Source organism: Copadichromis virginalis, linkage group LG6 (genome assembly GCF_057382275.1).
Source record: "Copadichromis virginalis isolate Kocher_CV1m ecotype Utaka linkage group LG6, C_Virginalis_male_GT1.1, whole genome shotgun sequence".
Lineage (NCBI taxonomy): Eukaryota > Metazoa > Chordata > Actinopteri > Cichliformes > Cichlidae > Copadichromis > Copadichromis virginalis.
Genome location: NC_140623.1, coordinates 14,640,165 through 14,654,711, shown reverse-complemented (window position 1 = coordinate 14,654,711; position 14,547 = coordinate 14,640,165). Strand labels below are relative to the sequence as shown.

The window sequence follows — 14,547 nt, the reverse complement described above, 5'->3', positions numbered from 1 at the left end:
ACAGTGAATGGTCCCAACTGTGCGCCTGCCTGTTTGAGTAGGTGTGTGTATGTATGAGGTGTAATATGTGGGTGGCTGGCTGGCACTAGCTTTGCAGACAAAGCTGCCAAAAAACCCTACCTGCTGTCTGGACTCGGTTTACAGTGTAGTGTCCTCCTCCTTCTGCACTGCTGCCACACTTCTCCACACAAGGCTGCTGTGTGTCAGAAGCATTGTGGTTTAAGAAGGTGGCACGCTGCTTATCAGGGATAGAGGAGGAGGGCAGGCGACTCAGTCCATGGACCTGGCACACATGCTCACACACAGATCAAAAATACACACATTCACGCACTCGCTCACTCATCCCCTGGCCTGCGACGTGTGTACTAATTAGCTCTTTTCACAGTTTGGTGTGTATGCGTGTGCGTGTGTGTGTGTGTGTGTGTGTGTGTGTGTGTGTGTGTGTGTGTGTGTGTGTGTGTAAAGCAGCCAGTGTTGCATTGCGGTCACCCATGAGTGTTTATTAAGTCTTGGGGCAGTACACTTAAATGAAAGACCAATCTGGCACGGCGCTTCGGTTCAGAGAAGTCAGAGGAGAGAGAGGGGAGGGTAAAGCAGGACAGTTATATGAAGTGATTGGGGGGGGAATCTCTCTGTGAGAGAGAGAGACAGCCAGAAATAAAATACAAAGAAAATTGAAAGAAACCAAGAGAGAAATGTGCAGATTGTAATCTGAGTGAGAATGGAAATGGGATTTGAAGGAATGAGTCACAGAGGTTGTTATTTATTTGTTTTATTGTGTGTGTGTGTGTGTGTGTGTGTGTGTGTGTGTGTGTGTGTGTGTGTGTGTGTGTGTGTGTGTGTGTGTGTGTGTGCGTGCGTGTGGAGTGGGGGTACAAAGAGAAAAAAAATGATGGGATGCTGTGATTCAGAAAGGAAAGAAGATGGGATGTAGCTGATTGCTGTATTTAATTTTTTCTGCCTTGGGAAAAACTCTCTCTCTCACAGACATAAGCATGCAGAGTCATGCACAGTTTTACAACTGGGTTTGTGTTTCATTAAAAGCCCGAACAATTTTGTCCAGTTTAATTAAATGCAGACCTAAAAGAGAGCCGAAAGTCACATGTCATAATAAATCTGAACGTATATATTCAGAATAAGAGGTCACTCCTAAACTTCTACATATCTATCTGTATGCTGGTGCATGTTTCTGACTGTATTGTCACTCTTAAGATGAGGCTGTGTAGCCACCCTCCAGGTATTGGGAACTAGCACTGACATTTTATTATTTTTTTGAATTATGGTCCTCTAATTTCTGTCGCCTGACTTCTTATTCTTATTGGCATTTCATTTTGTACTTCGTTTTTTCTTCTTTTTATGATATGAATTTTCCATGTGGAGATGTAATGAGAAATGGAAGTCCTGCCAATTTGGATTAAATGGAACAAGCCGTCAGCCAATGTCATGGCATACAGCTTCACATGTAAATAGTACATATGATGGCATTTGTGAATGGGAAACAAAAGATACTCCATAAAGAAATTCTTTTAACTCAACAAATGCTTAGATCTTAATTGGTCTAAATTCAGCTCTGACGCCCACTGAGCGTCTTTGTCTTTGTTAAATTGGTGAATTTAGATTCCCTCGAACCTCCCAGGCTCTCTCCTACCTCAGACACTGTAGGCGAGTAGAAGCCAGCCCTCTCTGTCTATTAATCAGCATGTGCTGGGTAAAACAGATGTGATGAAATGGGCGGGTCAGTGCACTTAATGAGCTTAACAGCTATAAATTACATTACGGAGCTAGGTGAAGATGCAGAATTCATCCCTGCGTTGAAATAAGTGAGAAAGAAGAGAAGAAAGGTTTGGTTAAAGCCTCCTTTTTTTCAGTGAGTGATATGCACACAAAATCCAACCGGCACACATTGACATACGCTCACACAAATAAAGTGTCAGTGTCGGGGTTGAGGCTCTGGCTCTTGAAGTTGTTCTCCTGGGAAATCACGCTGAATAAATTTAGACCTGAGGAATTCTGCCTCGGTTTGAGTGTGTTTGTCGGAGAATCGTCGAACAACTCCATGTGATCCCATGACTCACCACTCCTTTCAATAAATATTTCAGTTAGCAGTTCCTATATTTCTTTCTTGCACATTCAAGCACTTCTTTGTACTTCATCACTGGATATACGATAAAGAAACTCCCCCCCCTGTCCCTTTTGAGATAAGACAGAAGGGAAGAAAGCTGGGAAAGGCACAAAGTAAATAGCCTTAGGGCAGATTTGATCCCAGGGCTCTGCAATAGCTTTATGGCTTATGGGGTTGCCTGCTCAACCTGGTGAGCTACACCAGCACCTCCATGTTTAAATGTTAATGAGTGCATCAACACAGCCATCTTTAAGGCCCCGGTCACACAGGCCTAGAGACAGGTTGGCAACCCCCTGGCCCCACCACTAGTTGCTAGAGAAAAATGAGTACTCCCCAACATTTATGCTAGTGGTTGCTGGTAGTCGCTGTGAAACTGAAACACAAACACAACATCTGCTCTCTGAGAAGTAGTAAAACTGTGATAAGTTCAATGCATGCCAGGAACAGAGACCATTCATCTTCAAAGTAGAAGGTGTGTCTTTTGAAACATGTTGGTTTCAGTAGTAAGGCACAACATTTACTTTCAAGGTGAATGGGCTTCCTTTCTGGTTTGCTAGTAACCAAAGCAATCACCCAAAGCAATCACAAGGAGGTTTTTGGTCTTTCCAACAGAGTTCACATAGCAACAGCAAGAAGCCTCCAACAACCACTAACCAGCTGGTCAGGGAATACACATTTTTCCCTAGTGATTGGTAGTTGCCATAGGGTTGCCAGCTGGTTGTTACGCCTGTGTTATTGAGGACTAAGCTGTGAATCCTGATAATCACACTGTTTATGTTTCATCTGCTATTTAATACGTAGCAGCATAGTGAATTAATGATGCTGAATGTTTCCTTATCAAGCGGCAACATCTTCAGTCTTCTTTTAGTTCGCTGGCAATGACACTACAGTGTGCTTTCAATCAACTTGTGCAAATCAAGTTACACTTTTCAGATTTTTACAGCATCAAATGATGAGTCAATTGGCAATTACTCCTCAGTGTGAGACGAGAAATGTTCAGTTTTTCACAATTGCTTAGATGCGTCTCTTGAACCTTTTGCTATTTTCTGAAAACGAAAATCCAATTACCAAAGTACTTACTCAAAACTTGCTCAGTCATAATAACCCTACTGTGCAGTCATTACACACTTCAAGAAGTTGAAAACACAATGTTCAGAACATGTAACTCAAGTCTTTCCAACCCCATGTGGTGTTTTTGAAGCTCTTTTAGAAAAAAGGAAGTAATTCTACCAAATTGTGTTGTTCTTGAGCCACTTTGTAGTTGCCTTCTTCCTCAGTTCAGCTGTATTTGACCAGTAGAAACTGATCTCCGATAACCTCACGGGGAAGAAGTTGAACACAATTACGCCACACCTGTTGTTGTTTGAGTGCAACTGTGCAAAGTTATTAATGTGATGTAATGTAACCTATTTATGTGAGTTCAGAGTGAACAGGCTGCACAGAGAGTTGAGGGCAGACGCTGTACCACCAGTGATAGAAGCAATCTGAGAGGCAGAGGAGGAACGTTGTGTGTAGGAGGTGCTGGATGAGGACAAGGAGGAGAAAAGCACGGCTGAGAAGAGTAATTTCAGATGAATTTTAGTTATTGTGATAGATCACGTTTGAGTTCATGGAACGGGAAGCAGGACAGAAAATTATATGTGGCCCCCAGTGGAAAAAACAGGTAACATCTGTGATTTCCCAATAGCACGAGGCAGGGGGCTTTTTTATGTCAGCATGGACGTTTAGAACAAAGCTTTCAAAACATGTCAGTTTTGAAAGAATCAATGTGAGCCTTTCTACCATTCACCAGATCCTGGGTGCAGATAAAGCAAGTGTACGGAGTATCCTTTAAGGCAGGATCAGAGATCAGGCCAGTGTGTGTGCCCTCTGGATTGATATAGCACAGAGATGTGAAGCTGGTGCCGAAGGAATCACTTGTAGACTTGGAGTTACATTTACAGAGTGTTTTAATATGCATTTCACTTGCATTATACAGTGGGTGAAATCATTATGTGATCCCCTGATGAATTTTGGAAGTTTTCTTGCTTCCAAAGATACGAAAAACCTCTAATTTTTATGGTAGTTTCATTTTAATGGGGAGAGAGAGGGAGAAAGAACATCAATCACAAATCCAGAAAAAAACACATTACATGAATGTTATAAATTGATTTGCATGTCACTAAGTGGAATAAGCATAGCGGTAAGATGTTCCTTGTAGTTGGTCAACAGGTTAGGAGGGATTTTGGCTCACTCATCTTTACAGAAACTCACAGAAATGACTCGGAGGTGTAGCTCTCTCCACAGATTATCTATAGGATTGAAGTCGGGAGACTGGCTAGGCCACTCCGTGATCTCAATGTGCTTCTTCTTTAGCCACTCCTGTGTTACTTTTGCTGCATGTTTTGGGTCACTGTCATGCTGGAAGACCACTGAAGATGGGTCTTCAGTGGTCTGGCTGAGCGAAGGAGTTTCATGTCCAACATTTTATGATACAACTTCACCATTTGCTGGTGAAGTCGTGTTGTAGCATTAGCAGAAAAACAAAACGTTTCCACCTCCGTGCTTGACTGTGGGGTGGTGTTCTTTGGGCCATACTCAGGATTTCTCTCCCTCCAAACACAGTGGGTTGAGTTGATGCCAAAGAGCTCCATTTTGGTTTCATCTGCCCTTAGCACTTTCTCCCAAGCCTTCTCTAAATCATTTAGATGTTCACTGGCAAACTTAAGAAGGAGCTGTACACGTGCCTTCTTGAGCTGGGGGACCCTGCTGCAAGATTTCAATCCATTATGTCATTGCATGTTACCAATGGCGTTCTTGGTGACTGTGCCAACTGCCTTCAGATCATTAACAAGCTCCTCCTGTGTAGTTTTGGGTCGATCCACCAACTTCCTCATGATCATCCTCACTTCCATGTGAGGTGATTGATTTTAAATTTCTTCCATTTCCGAATAATCGCACCAGCAGTTGTCACCTTCTTTCTCTAAGCTTCTCGATGATGTTCTTGTAGGTAGACTTGCACAAGGACATCAATATTGTCCCTGATGTCCTTTGACAGCTCCTCGGTCTTGCCCATGATGGTGGAGATGTTGGAATTTTATTGCTTGTAGCGCTTAACAGTTTTCAATATTCAATTTATTTTACAGAAAAAGAATTTGTGTGGTTTTTGTAGAAATGCATTTATTTTATGAAGTTTGGTTTTCTCTGGTGCTACATGCCCATTTTTGATGTAGTTTGCAAAAACTGCTCTGTAGTGTTTTTATTTAACACTCGCTGTGTGTATGATCTTTAAACATGTTTGAGCACGATAAAGCAGTTTGGGGGGAGATTATGTTTGATTTTGCCTGAGGAGTGAGTGGTTTTATGTATTTAGTTTCAAAATTGGGTTTTGTGTTTACAGTTTGGAGAAAGAAGATGGAAGGTTTCAAGAGGTGCGCTTTTGGTAGTTATGAGAGGCACTTATATTTGTGTTTATTTCCCTCTTTGGCTCTCATATAGTATCGATTTAGGTTGTCATAAGTGGCATGTTTTGTTTTGTGTTCCAGTTGGCAATGTGCCGATTGAGTTTTGGGCACATTCACTGCTGCCAGTTCAGCACTGCTGAACAATGGCCACAGAAAAATACACATATCTTACAAGCACACAGACAGAGGCTAATTTTCACATGTAAGCACTGCCCTTCTTCTTATACATAAAGTATTCAAGCAACCAGTGTTCACAGTTATAGCTTCTTTTGTTTTTCTACTGTTTTTTAAATGCAGTGAAGTATTTGTACAGCACAGGCTCTACAGAAACAAGCTGACTGTTTAATAACAACAGACAGTCATCTAACTTTACTGCGCTCTATTCTTGCTTTGATCTTATTGATTTCATTTCATTGTCGGGCTCTCTGAATATTTTTGTTTGGGGGGAAGTTTCCATCCTCTGACATGCTGAAAACACCAGTAGCATCACTAAAAACATCATCCTGTGTTTCTTGCCTGGCGGCATCTGTTGCCAGACAGACGAGTTCAAACGCCTTCGAAATCTGAGTGCAACAAAAATATTTTCTGTTAGCATCTCTCCCACAACATCACCCTCCAAAGTCAGTTCTTCCCATTATGATCTCCTGAAAGTCAACGGCAGCGCAAAATCTCTTTGTGAGTCTCTGTATGCTCAAGTAAGAACGCTTTTAGATTTTGCGTGCTTGTGATCGTGTGTGCTTGTGTACCAGCACGTTCCATGTTTGTGGCATATTGATTGCCGCTGCTATGCGGGGAAATGAGGATGGATCAGTATGAAGAAGGAGGAACAGAAGACAATACACAAACAGTGAGAGTGGCAAAAAGAATGAAAGATACACAAAATGAGCTACATATCAGTCTGAGACAGGAGGAGAGATTTATTTAAGCTCTCTGAATCCTCTTTCCTTTCTGATGCTTGTATTCAATGTTTCCCTCCCCCATTATGAATTCCAAATGATCCATGTACCAAATACTCTTCTCTTGACAGAGTCTTAGTTTGAGCAGTGTTCCCGTCTGAGACGGAGCAGTGCTGGAAGGAGGCATGTTTTGCTTTGGGAGTGCATTGTTGTGTTTTCTAAACTCTTGTTCTCTGTGTGTCTTGTTTGTTCCTTGCAGAACAATCACTTTGGACAATCAGCTGGTTGTCTTGGCAACCGCTGCAACGGACGCCGGACGTTATCATGTAGAGGCGGTGAACGAGCTGACCGGCGAGACTGTGACGAGTCCTGCTGTCTACCTGAGCATCTCAGGTAAAAATAAATAAAAAAAGTGTTAAATTGGTATTTAATAACAGTGCAAACAGCCCATCTGGTAAACACTATGCTCAGTATTAGCATTAGTTTGGTTTACAGTCAAACCATCCAGCATATTTCTGTCCCTCAAATATTTTTCTGTTGGGGTGGGGCTTCATTAGGTTTTCTGTGGTCTTCTGTGGTTGTTGTGTGGATAAATCTGAATCCCTTTTACAGAACATAACTCCCTTTGATTGATAGAGAAGACAGTTTTGAGTGTCGGGCTAATTACTAAACCTGAAAATGAGCTGCAAAAGACATAAAGAGATGATTAAAAACATATCTGACACATCACAGAAACAACATACTTGTGCACACATTATTTGCAAACTAAAATGCTGGAGGTCTTGGCTCATCATTAAGTAGAGATGCTTGAATTATTGATTTGATTATTAAAATCTCAAATTAGAGATTCCAGCAACCAAAAATTACCATAATGCAGCCTGCAGGAGTTTTATTAGAGAAGCATCACCACTCACATGGTGAAGCTCAACAACAAATAAACTCGGCATCACAGAGTGATTTTTTAATGTCTTACATCTAGTAGGGAGGAACCAGCTTGTAGAGAGATCAGGAACCAATAATAGATCTCTGTTTTGGCCTTTGCCATATCTACAAGCAAGTGAGGCATAATTTGATAAGATATTTGATGGACTTAAAGCTTTGAAAATTTAGAGTGTTGCCAGTTTTTGGTCCGAAAGGAAATCTGTCTCAGTCACATAAAGTGTGTACTACACTCACCAGCCACTTTGTTGTTCAACCGCTCATTAATGCAAATATCTATTTAGCCAACCACAACACTAATTCAGTGCATTTAGGCATGTAGTCATGGTGTAGATAACCTGCTGAAGCACAAATGGAGCATCAGAACGGTGAAGAAACGTGAGTTAACTGACTTTGAATGTTGGTGCCAGATTGGCTGGTCTCAGAATTTCAGGAACTGCTGATCTACTGGGACTGACAGAGAAAAGACTTAAACTATTAATTGAGCAGGATTTCTCTGGGTTAATGTCAGAAGTTAAAGACGGACAGCCAGACTGCTTCAAGCTGATAGGAAAGCAACAATAACTCAAATAACCACTTGTTACAACCAATGTATGCAGAAGAGCATCTCTGAATGCACAAGATGCAAACCTTGAAGCAGATTGGTTACTGCAGTAGCTAATAACAGGAACTGAGGAAAGTGAGGCTAAATGTGGGATGAGCAATACTGGACAACAGAAAAGTAGAAATTTTTTGCTCATTTCATGAGTCTCAATTTGTCTTGTGATTGTCGTTTAATAGGTTAATAACTTGATGTAAACAACGTGAAAATATGGATCCATTTTGCCTTGTTTCAACAGTTCTGGCTGGTGGCGTGGGTGAAATCTTTTTGGCACACTTTGTCCCCTTAGTACCAACTAGATCATTTAAACACCACAGCCTGAGTACTGTTGAGGACCCCTTATGCCTTATGACCACAGTATACCCATCGTCTGATGGCTGCTTCCAGCAGAATCACGCTCCATGTCAACTCAAACTGGTTTCTTGAACATAACAATAAGTTCACTGTACAGAAATGGCCTCCACACTCACCAGATAGTGTTTCAGATCAGTCCAGTAGAGCATCTTTGGGATGTAGTGAAACAGGAGATTCACATCATGGATGTGCAGCCAACTAATCTGAAGCAACTGTGTGATGCTGTTATGTCAATATGGACCAAAATCTCCAAAGACCAAAGGTTCCAGCAACTTGTTGAGTCTATGTCAGGAACAGTTACGGCAGAACAAGGTCGAACCCAGTACTAGTGAGGTGTACCTAATAAAGTGTCTGGTGAGTGACTTTAAAGAAACATGCATTGGCTTTGGGTCTTTAGATGACATGTAATGTGTACGGGTTCCCATACCTCCCTATCCATGATCTTCCTACTTTAAATGCTTTTTCCTCCCCTTGGTTGATGTTCATGTGTGTGTTTCCTTGAAACATGAGAAGTGTTAGTTGTGTTGTATACTCTACTGTACTATGCTTTCTTGTTATTCTGAGCTTTTTGCTTCCTGTCAAAAAACTTGACTGTCAAAAACTAAAAGAGTTAGATCTTTGTGGTTGATCCAGTCATTTCATTGAGTCTGCAAGCTTTGAATGTGCTTTTACTTGTAAAAACAGCATGCACTTATTGTGTGTTGTTCACTGTTGTGAATGACAAGCAGCTCTTTGTTCATTTCTCCGGAAACAGGCTTCAGTCAGAAGAACTGCAAAGTTTGATGGATTTTAGCCTCTCTGTGTGTTCCCGTCTCTGTCGTGGCCTTTATCGCTGAATCACTTTATTGCTGTATGCCTCTCTCTCTATCTCTTCTCCTTGGAGGCCGGAGGATTGACTCTACTGTCTAACAGTCCTTCACTTGAAGTGTTCACCATGGTTAAATGAAAGCGAGAGGGAGGGAGGGAGCCCTCTGTCCCTCGTGGCTGTATAGAGTTTTAATTAGATTCTCTTTACAGGGTTGTATCCTTTGGCATCCTTTGTCACAACTGCGCACACACACACACACACACACACACACACACACACACACACACACACACACACACACACACACACACACAGTACCTTGTTACAGCTGTCAGTGTGAAGTGCTCCCGTGGGCGTTTTTAGAAATAGTAAGGGTATAGTTAGGTTTCACTGATCAGTCTTCGGCCATAACAGCTATGCATGCATGGTTGTGCGTGTGTGTTTGTGTGTTTCTGTTGAAAACTGTGTTTTCTACAATAAACATTTTCTGGGTAAATGCCTTTTTCTATATAAAAGCATATTTCAGTTATTTGTTATTGAGACAGGGAAGAAATAGAAGATCATGGAATTTGATAAAAACAGGGACAAACCAAAGAGGTAAAATGTTGCAAATCGTGCAGGGTGTGAAAAAGAGAGCGTGAGCAAGGAAACATGGAAATACCAGATCTTTATTCATGTATTTGCTTTTTCTCAGGGCTGTTTTTTGACATTAAGCATCACATTGATCACTTGGTTGGTTTTGGAAATAGAAAAACACCTTTTCTATTTCCAAAACCAACCAAGTGATCAATGTGATGCTTAATGTCAAAAAACAGCCCTGAGAGGGTTGTTGTCAGGAAATTTGAAGGAGAAAAAAGATCAATTTAAGTCAATAAAGTGTTTAACACTTAACCTAGTTAACTGACACAAGAGAACATGTGAATGAACTCTCGCAAATGGTGTTTTCGTTCATGTCTTCCACCACTTTGTTCTTATTTTCCCACCTCTTCCTTTACATTTCCTGTTCTGTCGCTTCCCTTCATTTCCTGTCACCCCCTCTCTTCTCTTCTCTTTCCATTAGGCAGCCTGTAGAGGATCTGAAGGCAGAAGTTCATAGCTGTCAGTCATATTTCTAAAAATGTTGTCTTTTTCTTCATAAATTCAGCAGAATAAATGAGGTACCTATTTTCTATTCTCCCCTTTCTTTCTTTGATTCAAGCATTGTGCTCAACAGACAAGAACGAGGGAGAAAAAGGACTGGTAGAGACAGAAAGACTTAATGAAGTGAGACGTGGGTGTAGACTGAGGATATGACCAACAACCTGTTCATGTCAGGACTGCTGTTGATGAAAGTGTGTGCCCTGCACTCACACACGTACACAGACACACACACACAGACACAAGAACAGGCATGAAAAGTTAAGATATTGTCACATTCGTAAAACCTTTCTGTCACATTCATGCTGTGGCACGACCAACACTCAAATTCTTTTTGCTAATCCGCAAAGCCTGCAAGGGCCGAGGAAAGTGTCAGACAACCAGCTGCATGCCCTACCTACTTGACAGATCCATTATCTGCATGTCCCTGACCACTGTCCTGTAAGTGTGGCCTAGACTGCTGAAAATAAAAAGCAGTAACTGTCATCCGTGGTCGAGCTGGAACAGCCACAATTGATAGCAGCTCAACAGCTTGGTGAGAGGTCAGACACTGTAATCACTGGAAGTACAGCCTGCCTCTAAAATAAACAGCTCCTGGAGCTTTTTATCGCCGCCGACAACATATGGTGTTAGAGACGACATTTTCAGTCAGTTATCGCCGTGGACTGAACTTGACAGATTGACAGAGGTTGAATTTCATAAAGGAGCGCGTGGCACGTCAATATCCATTCAGTACAGCACATTCTCATCTCTACAGTCACTCCAGGGAGGCGGGGTCAGACTCTATTGAGTGGCTCTGCTTTATTATTTACAACGTACACACGCTTGATTCATTGTGTACTTGTGTATGTTTGCATTAGAGAGAACATGAACACTAATGGCCTCAGGGCATCTCTGTTAGAGGCAGGAGATCAGCGTTCCTACTTCAATTAATTGAGCTTCATGCATACCTGCAGTCATCACTACCTATCCCTTTCTGTTTAATACACACACACACACACACACACACACACACACACACACACACACACACACACACACACACACACGCTTACACATACATACACTTTAGGCTGTCAGTCAGAACAGCAGTCTATTTCCCTGTTGCCCAGAAGAGAGTACGCATGTCTCTGTGCTTCTGCTCATTTCATAGCAGCCGAGGTCTTTGTAGATTTGTACATCAGACCATTAGAGCAGCACAGCGTCCCCAAAGAGTGCACTCACCGTTGGGAGACTCACACACACAGACATGACAACATGCACAGGAACACTCGACATGCCTTGACGGCCCCTTTGCAGCGCAAAGAAACAGGAATGGCACCAGATTTTAGACATGGTGAGATTAAAAAATAAATAATAAAAAAAACCCCATTTGATCTCACATGTATGGATTTTGTAGATAGGATTTTGGGGAGCAAGGAGGGTATGCAGAGTTTATAAGAGAGAAGAAAAGTGCAGGATAACAAAGAAGGGGAAGGGCGCAGACACGTGCAGTATCTCAGCTTTGGGCTCAGTAGTTGATCAGCTGCCTTTATCTGCTCTATAAAAAAGGCAGTAATGTCACACTTGTTAATAATTGCTTAAATGCAAAAAATAGCGTAGAATATCACATGCATACAGAGTGCTTCACTTGAATAGAGTGCTCCAGTTATTCAGGGCTTCGCTTGAATAAAGTTGGGAGAGTTGCAAGACATAGATTAGAAAAAGAAAAATCAATGCAGTCGTCGAGACCAAGATGTCCTGACTTTTAGTCTCTTAAAGAAATTGATAGTATCTTTTCATTAGACCCAGTCTGGCTTGTAAATTCTCTTTCTAATTCTAAATCTGTCCACTCCAAAAGACCAGGCTTTGACTTACAAGTTGAAAGCCTGTGTCTCCAATTCCAAGCTGACACAACCTTGGTGCCATCACTCACTGCAAAGCTCAGACTTGACAAAGCATCCTGCAAAAGCACGTAAGTGAACCAATCTCTATGCATAGAATGTTTGGAGTCACCTTAGAAATGCCCCTCATACAGTACTACACCTCTGTAGTAGCAGTACTATAGTAGCAGAAGTTATTGCAGTGTCCAGACAAGTTTCCAGAATTATGATCTCTGCATCACAAAGAAGCTGGAAAGATTTGTTTGCAAATTTCCATTTTTTTCTTTGAAGCCTCAGAGTTCTGCACAGTTATGATTTGTGTTACTGATTCAGCTGAATAAAGAACAAGGATTCTCTCAGGTACTGTGTACTGTAATGTGGCTGAATAGAGCACGAATAGAGAAGAGCAACCTCCAAGACAGGGGACAAGACAAAGCCGTGATGTGAAGCAGATGGGAGCTTGGGTTGGTGTGTGTGTGTGTGTGAGAAATACCCCTTCACAGCCTTAATCATTCATTGTATGTGTGTATTATAGAGGGTGTATGAGTCTGAGTTTGATTACCTTGGCTTGGTGATTGGAAGGAAAAAAATCTGTCTGAGTTTGATTACGTCTCCTGTTGAAGCCTCCTCTGGTGTCTGCCGTTTTATATCACTCCGTTTCTACCATTTATCCTCTTTTCTCCTTCCTCCATCAAACAGGGTTTGTCGCCCTGCAGCCCTGAGTCGTGACAGAGTGGCGTTTGTCAGAAGCTGAACAATAGACTCTGCTGACCTCAGGATAACCCAGAGAGAGAGAGACACACACACACACACACACACACACACACACACACACACACACACAGCTGCATATACAGTCAGAGTATCATTTGGGAAAGTAGAAAGAGGAGAAGAGGTGAGAGAAAAGTGAGGACTTTTAAAAGAGCATATGGCACATGACAGAAAAGTTACTGTCACTTTAAAAAAGCTTTTAAGAAATGAGGGTTTGAAGTATTTAATGCTTGTGTAAGTGTGTGTGCACAGTCACATTTGTGTTGTTATTTTTGTGTAGGGGGTGTGTCTTTGTGTCATTTGTTTCTTTCTGTAATCATGTTCCTTCTCATCCAGATGTTTCCTTTCCACATCACTGACTCTTAAACGAGAGCCTGCTGCGGGTCTTTCTGTGCACGTGTGCTACTGTACTGTTTCTGAGCAGCCGCGCATGTGTGTGTTTGCTCCAAGTACCATCCCGGTTGCTCTGTGGCGCGTCTAATTGGAGGCATTTTTGTGTCCCTGGAGTCCCCGAGTGTGTATTTGTGTTTTTGTAAGGTGAAGTGGTTTGTGTGTGTGCGCAAGTGCGTGTTTTAAGCGCGTCATAATGTCGCAGACCTGCTAGCCCTCATTTAAAATCTTAAGAGAAAGATCAGAGAATCCCCTCTGTCCCTGTGTGCTGTGAGGCTGCTGCAGCTCTCATCATGAGCTCAAGGTGTTTTGCATTTTGCTGCATCATGCCTTGATAGGCTTCAGGGAACGCCATGGAAACCACTCTAACCGGGGTGGCAGCGTAATGATCCGTGCCACAAGCTGCCTCTGCGCGCTTTCGACTGCAGCTTCTAGCGTCGGTTAGGGAATATATCCCAGGCGATTTTAGTCAAATGAGTGCAAGGCGAATACAGGCAGACTTGTGGGGGGTAGCGACTCTCTGTCAGACTGTTTGGCTGGTGACCTCTGAAAAATCAAAACGAAAGCCAAATTGGACTCTATTTAGCCACAACCCACCATCCTGTGATGCTAGCACAGGTGTACGCAGTGAACAGTGACACCAATATGTGCTGTCTTCTTCTCCCACACAAATGACTGCTCTTAATTAATTACTGGCAGAAAATATGGCAATTTTGGAAGCAGCTGCTAGTATACTTTACTTAGCAACTAAATAAAAATGGCTCAAAGATTTCACAGGTTTTTTCTTTCTTTCTTTTTTCCCCCTCCTGTTAGCCAACAGAAGACTTCCTGTATGGAGAATCTTTTTAGAGCGGATTATAATTGGCAACAGCAGCAGTTCTCAGATAAATGGGAAAATTTTAATTTGGTTTTGTATAAGATGGTGTTGTAATAATTATAGCAAGTTAAGTGCTGGAAGGCGGTGGCGTGTAGTGTGTGCGTGTGTGTTTAACCACAATCAGAGCCAACTTGTTGTGCCGGTTGATGATGCGTTTATTATCTTCAGATCACTCACTTATCAAATATATACACTAGTTTTTCAATCGCGGGTTTTAGAATGACAGTAGAAATGACACTTTCAGTGGTTTTTTGTGATTTGGTGCAGTTTCCTCTTCAGAGTGAGCCTCTGAGGCTTGGCTACACACTTAAGCGTTATCAGTTCACATGTAGTGAAGGCAGTGGGCC

The 14,547-nt window shown here is 42.0% G+C and overlaps 1 protein-coding gene across 2 annotated transcripts in view; it reads left to right on the top strand.

The window, feature by feature from the left end:
- The window catches only part of LOC146707476 (protein sidekick-1-like), a 295,921-nt gene that overhangs the window by 146,189 nt on the left and 135,185 nt on the right, over positions 1-14,547 (top strand). For both annotated transcript variants that reach the window (XM_085458835.1, XM_085458834.1), the window contains one exon: positions 6,721-6,854. In XM_085458835.1, the coding sequence (XP_085314961.1) occupies positions 6,721-6,854 (134 nt within the window). The remainder of the gene's footprint in view (positions 1-6,720; positions 6,855-14,547) is intronic.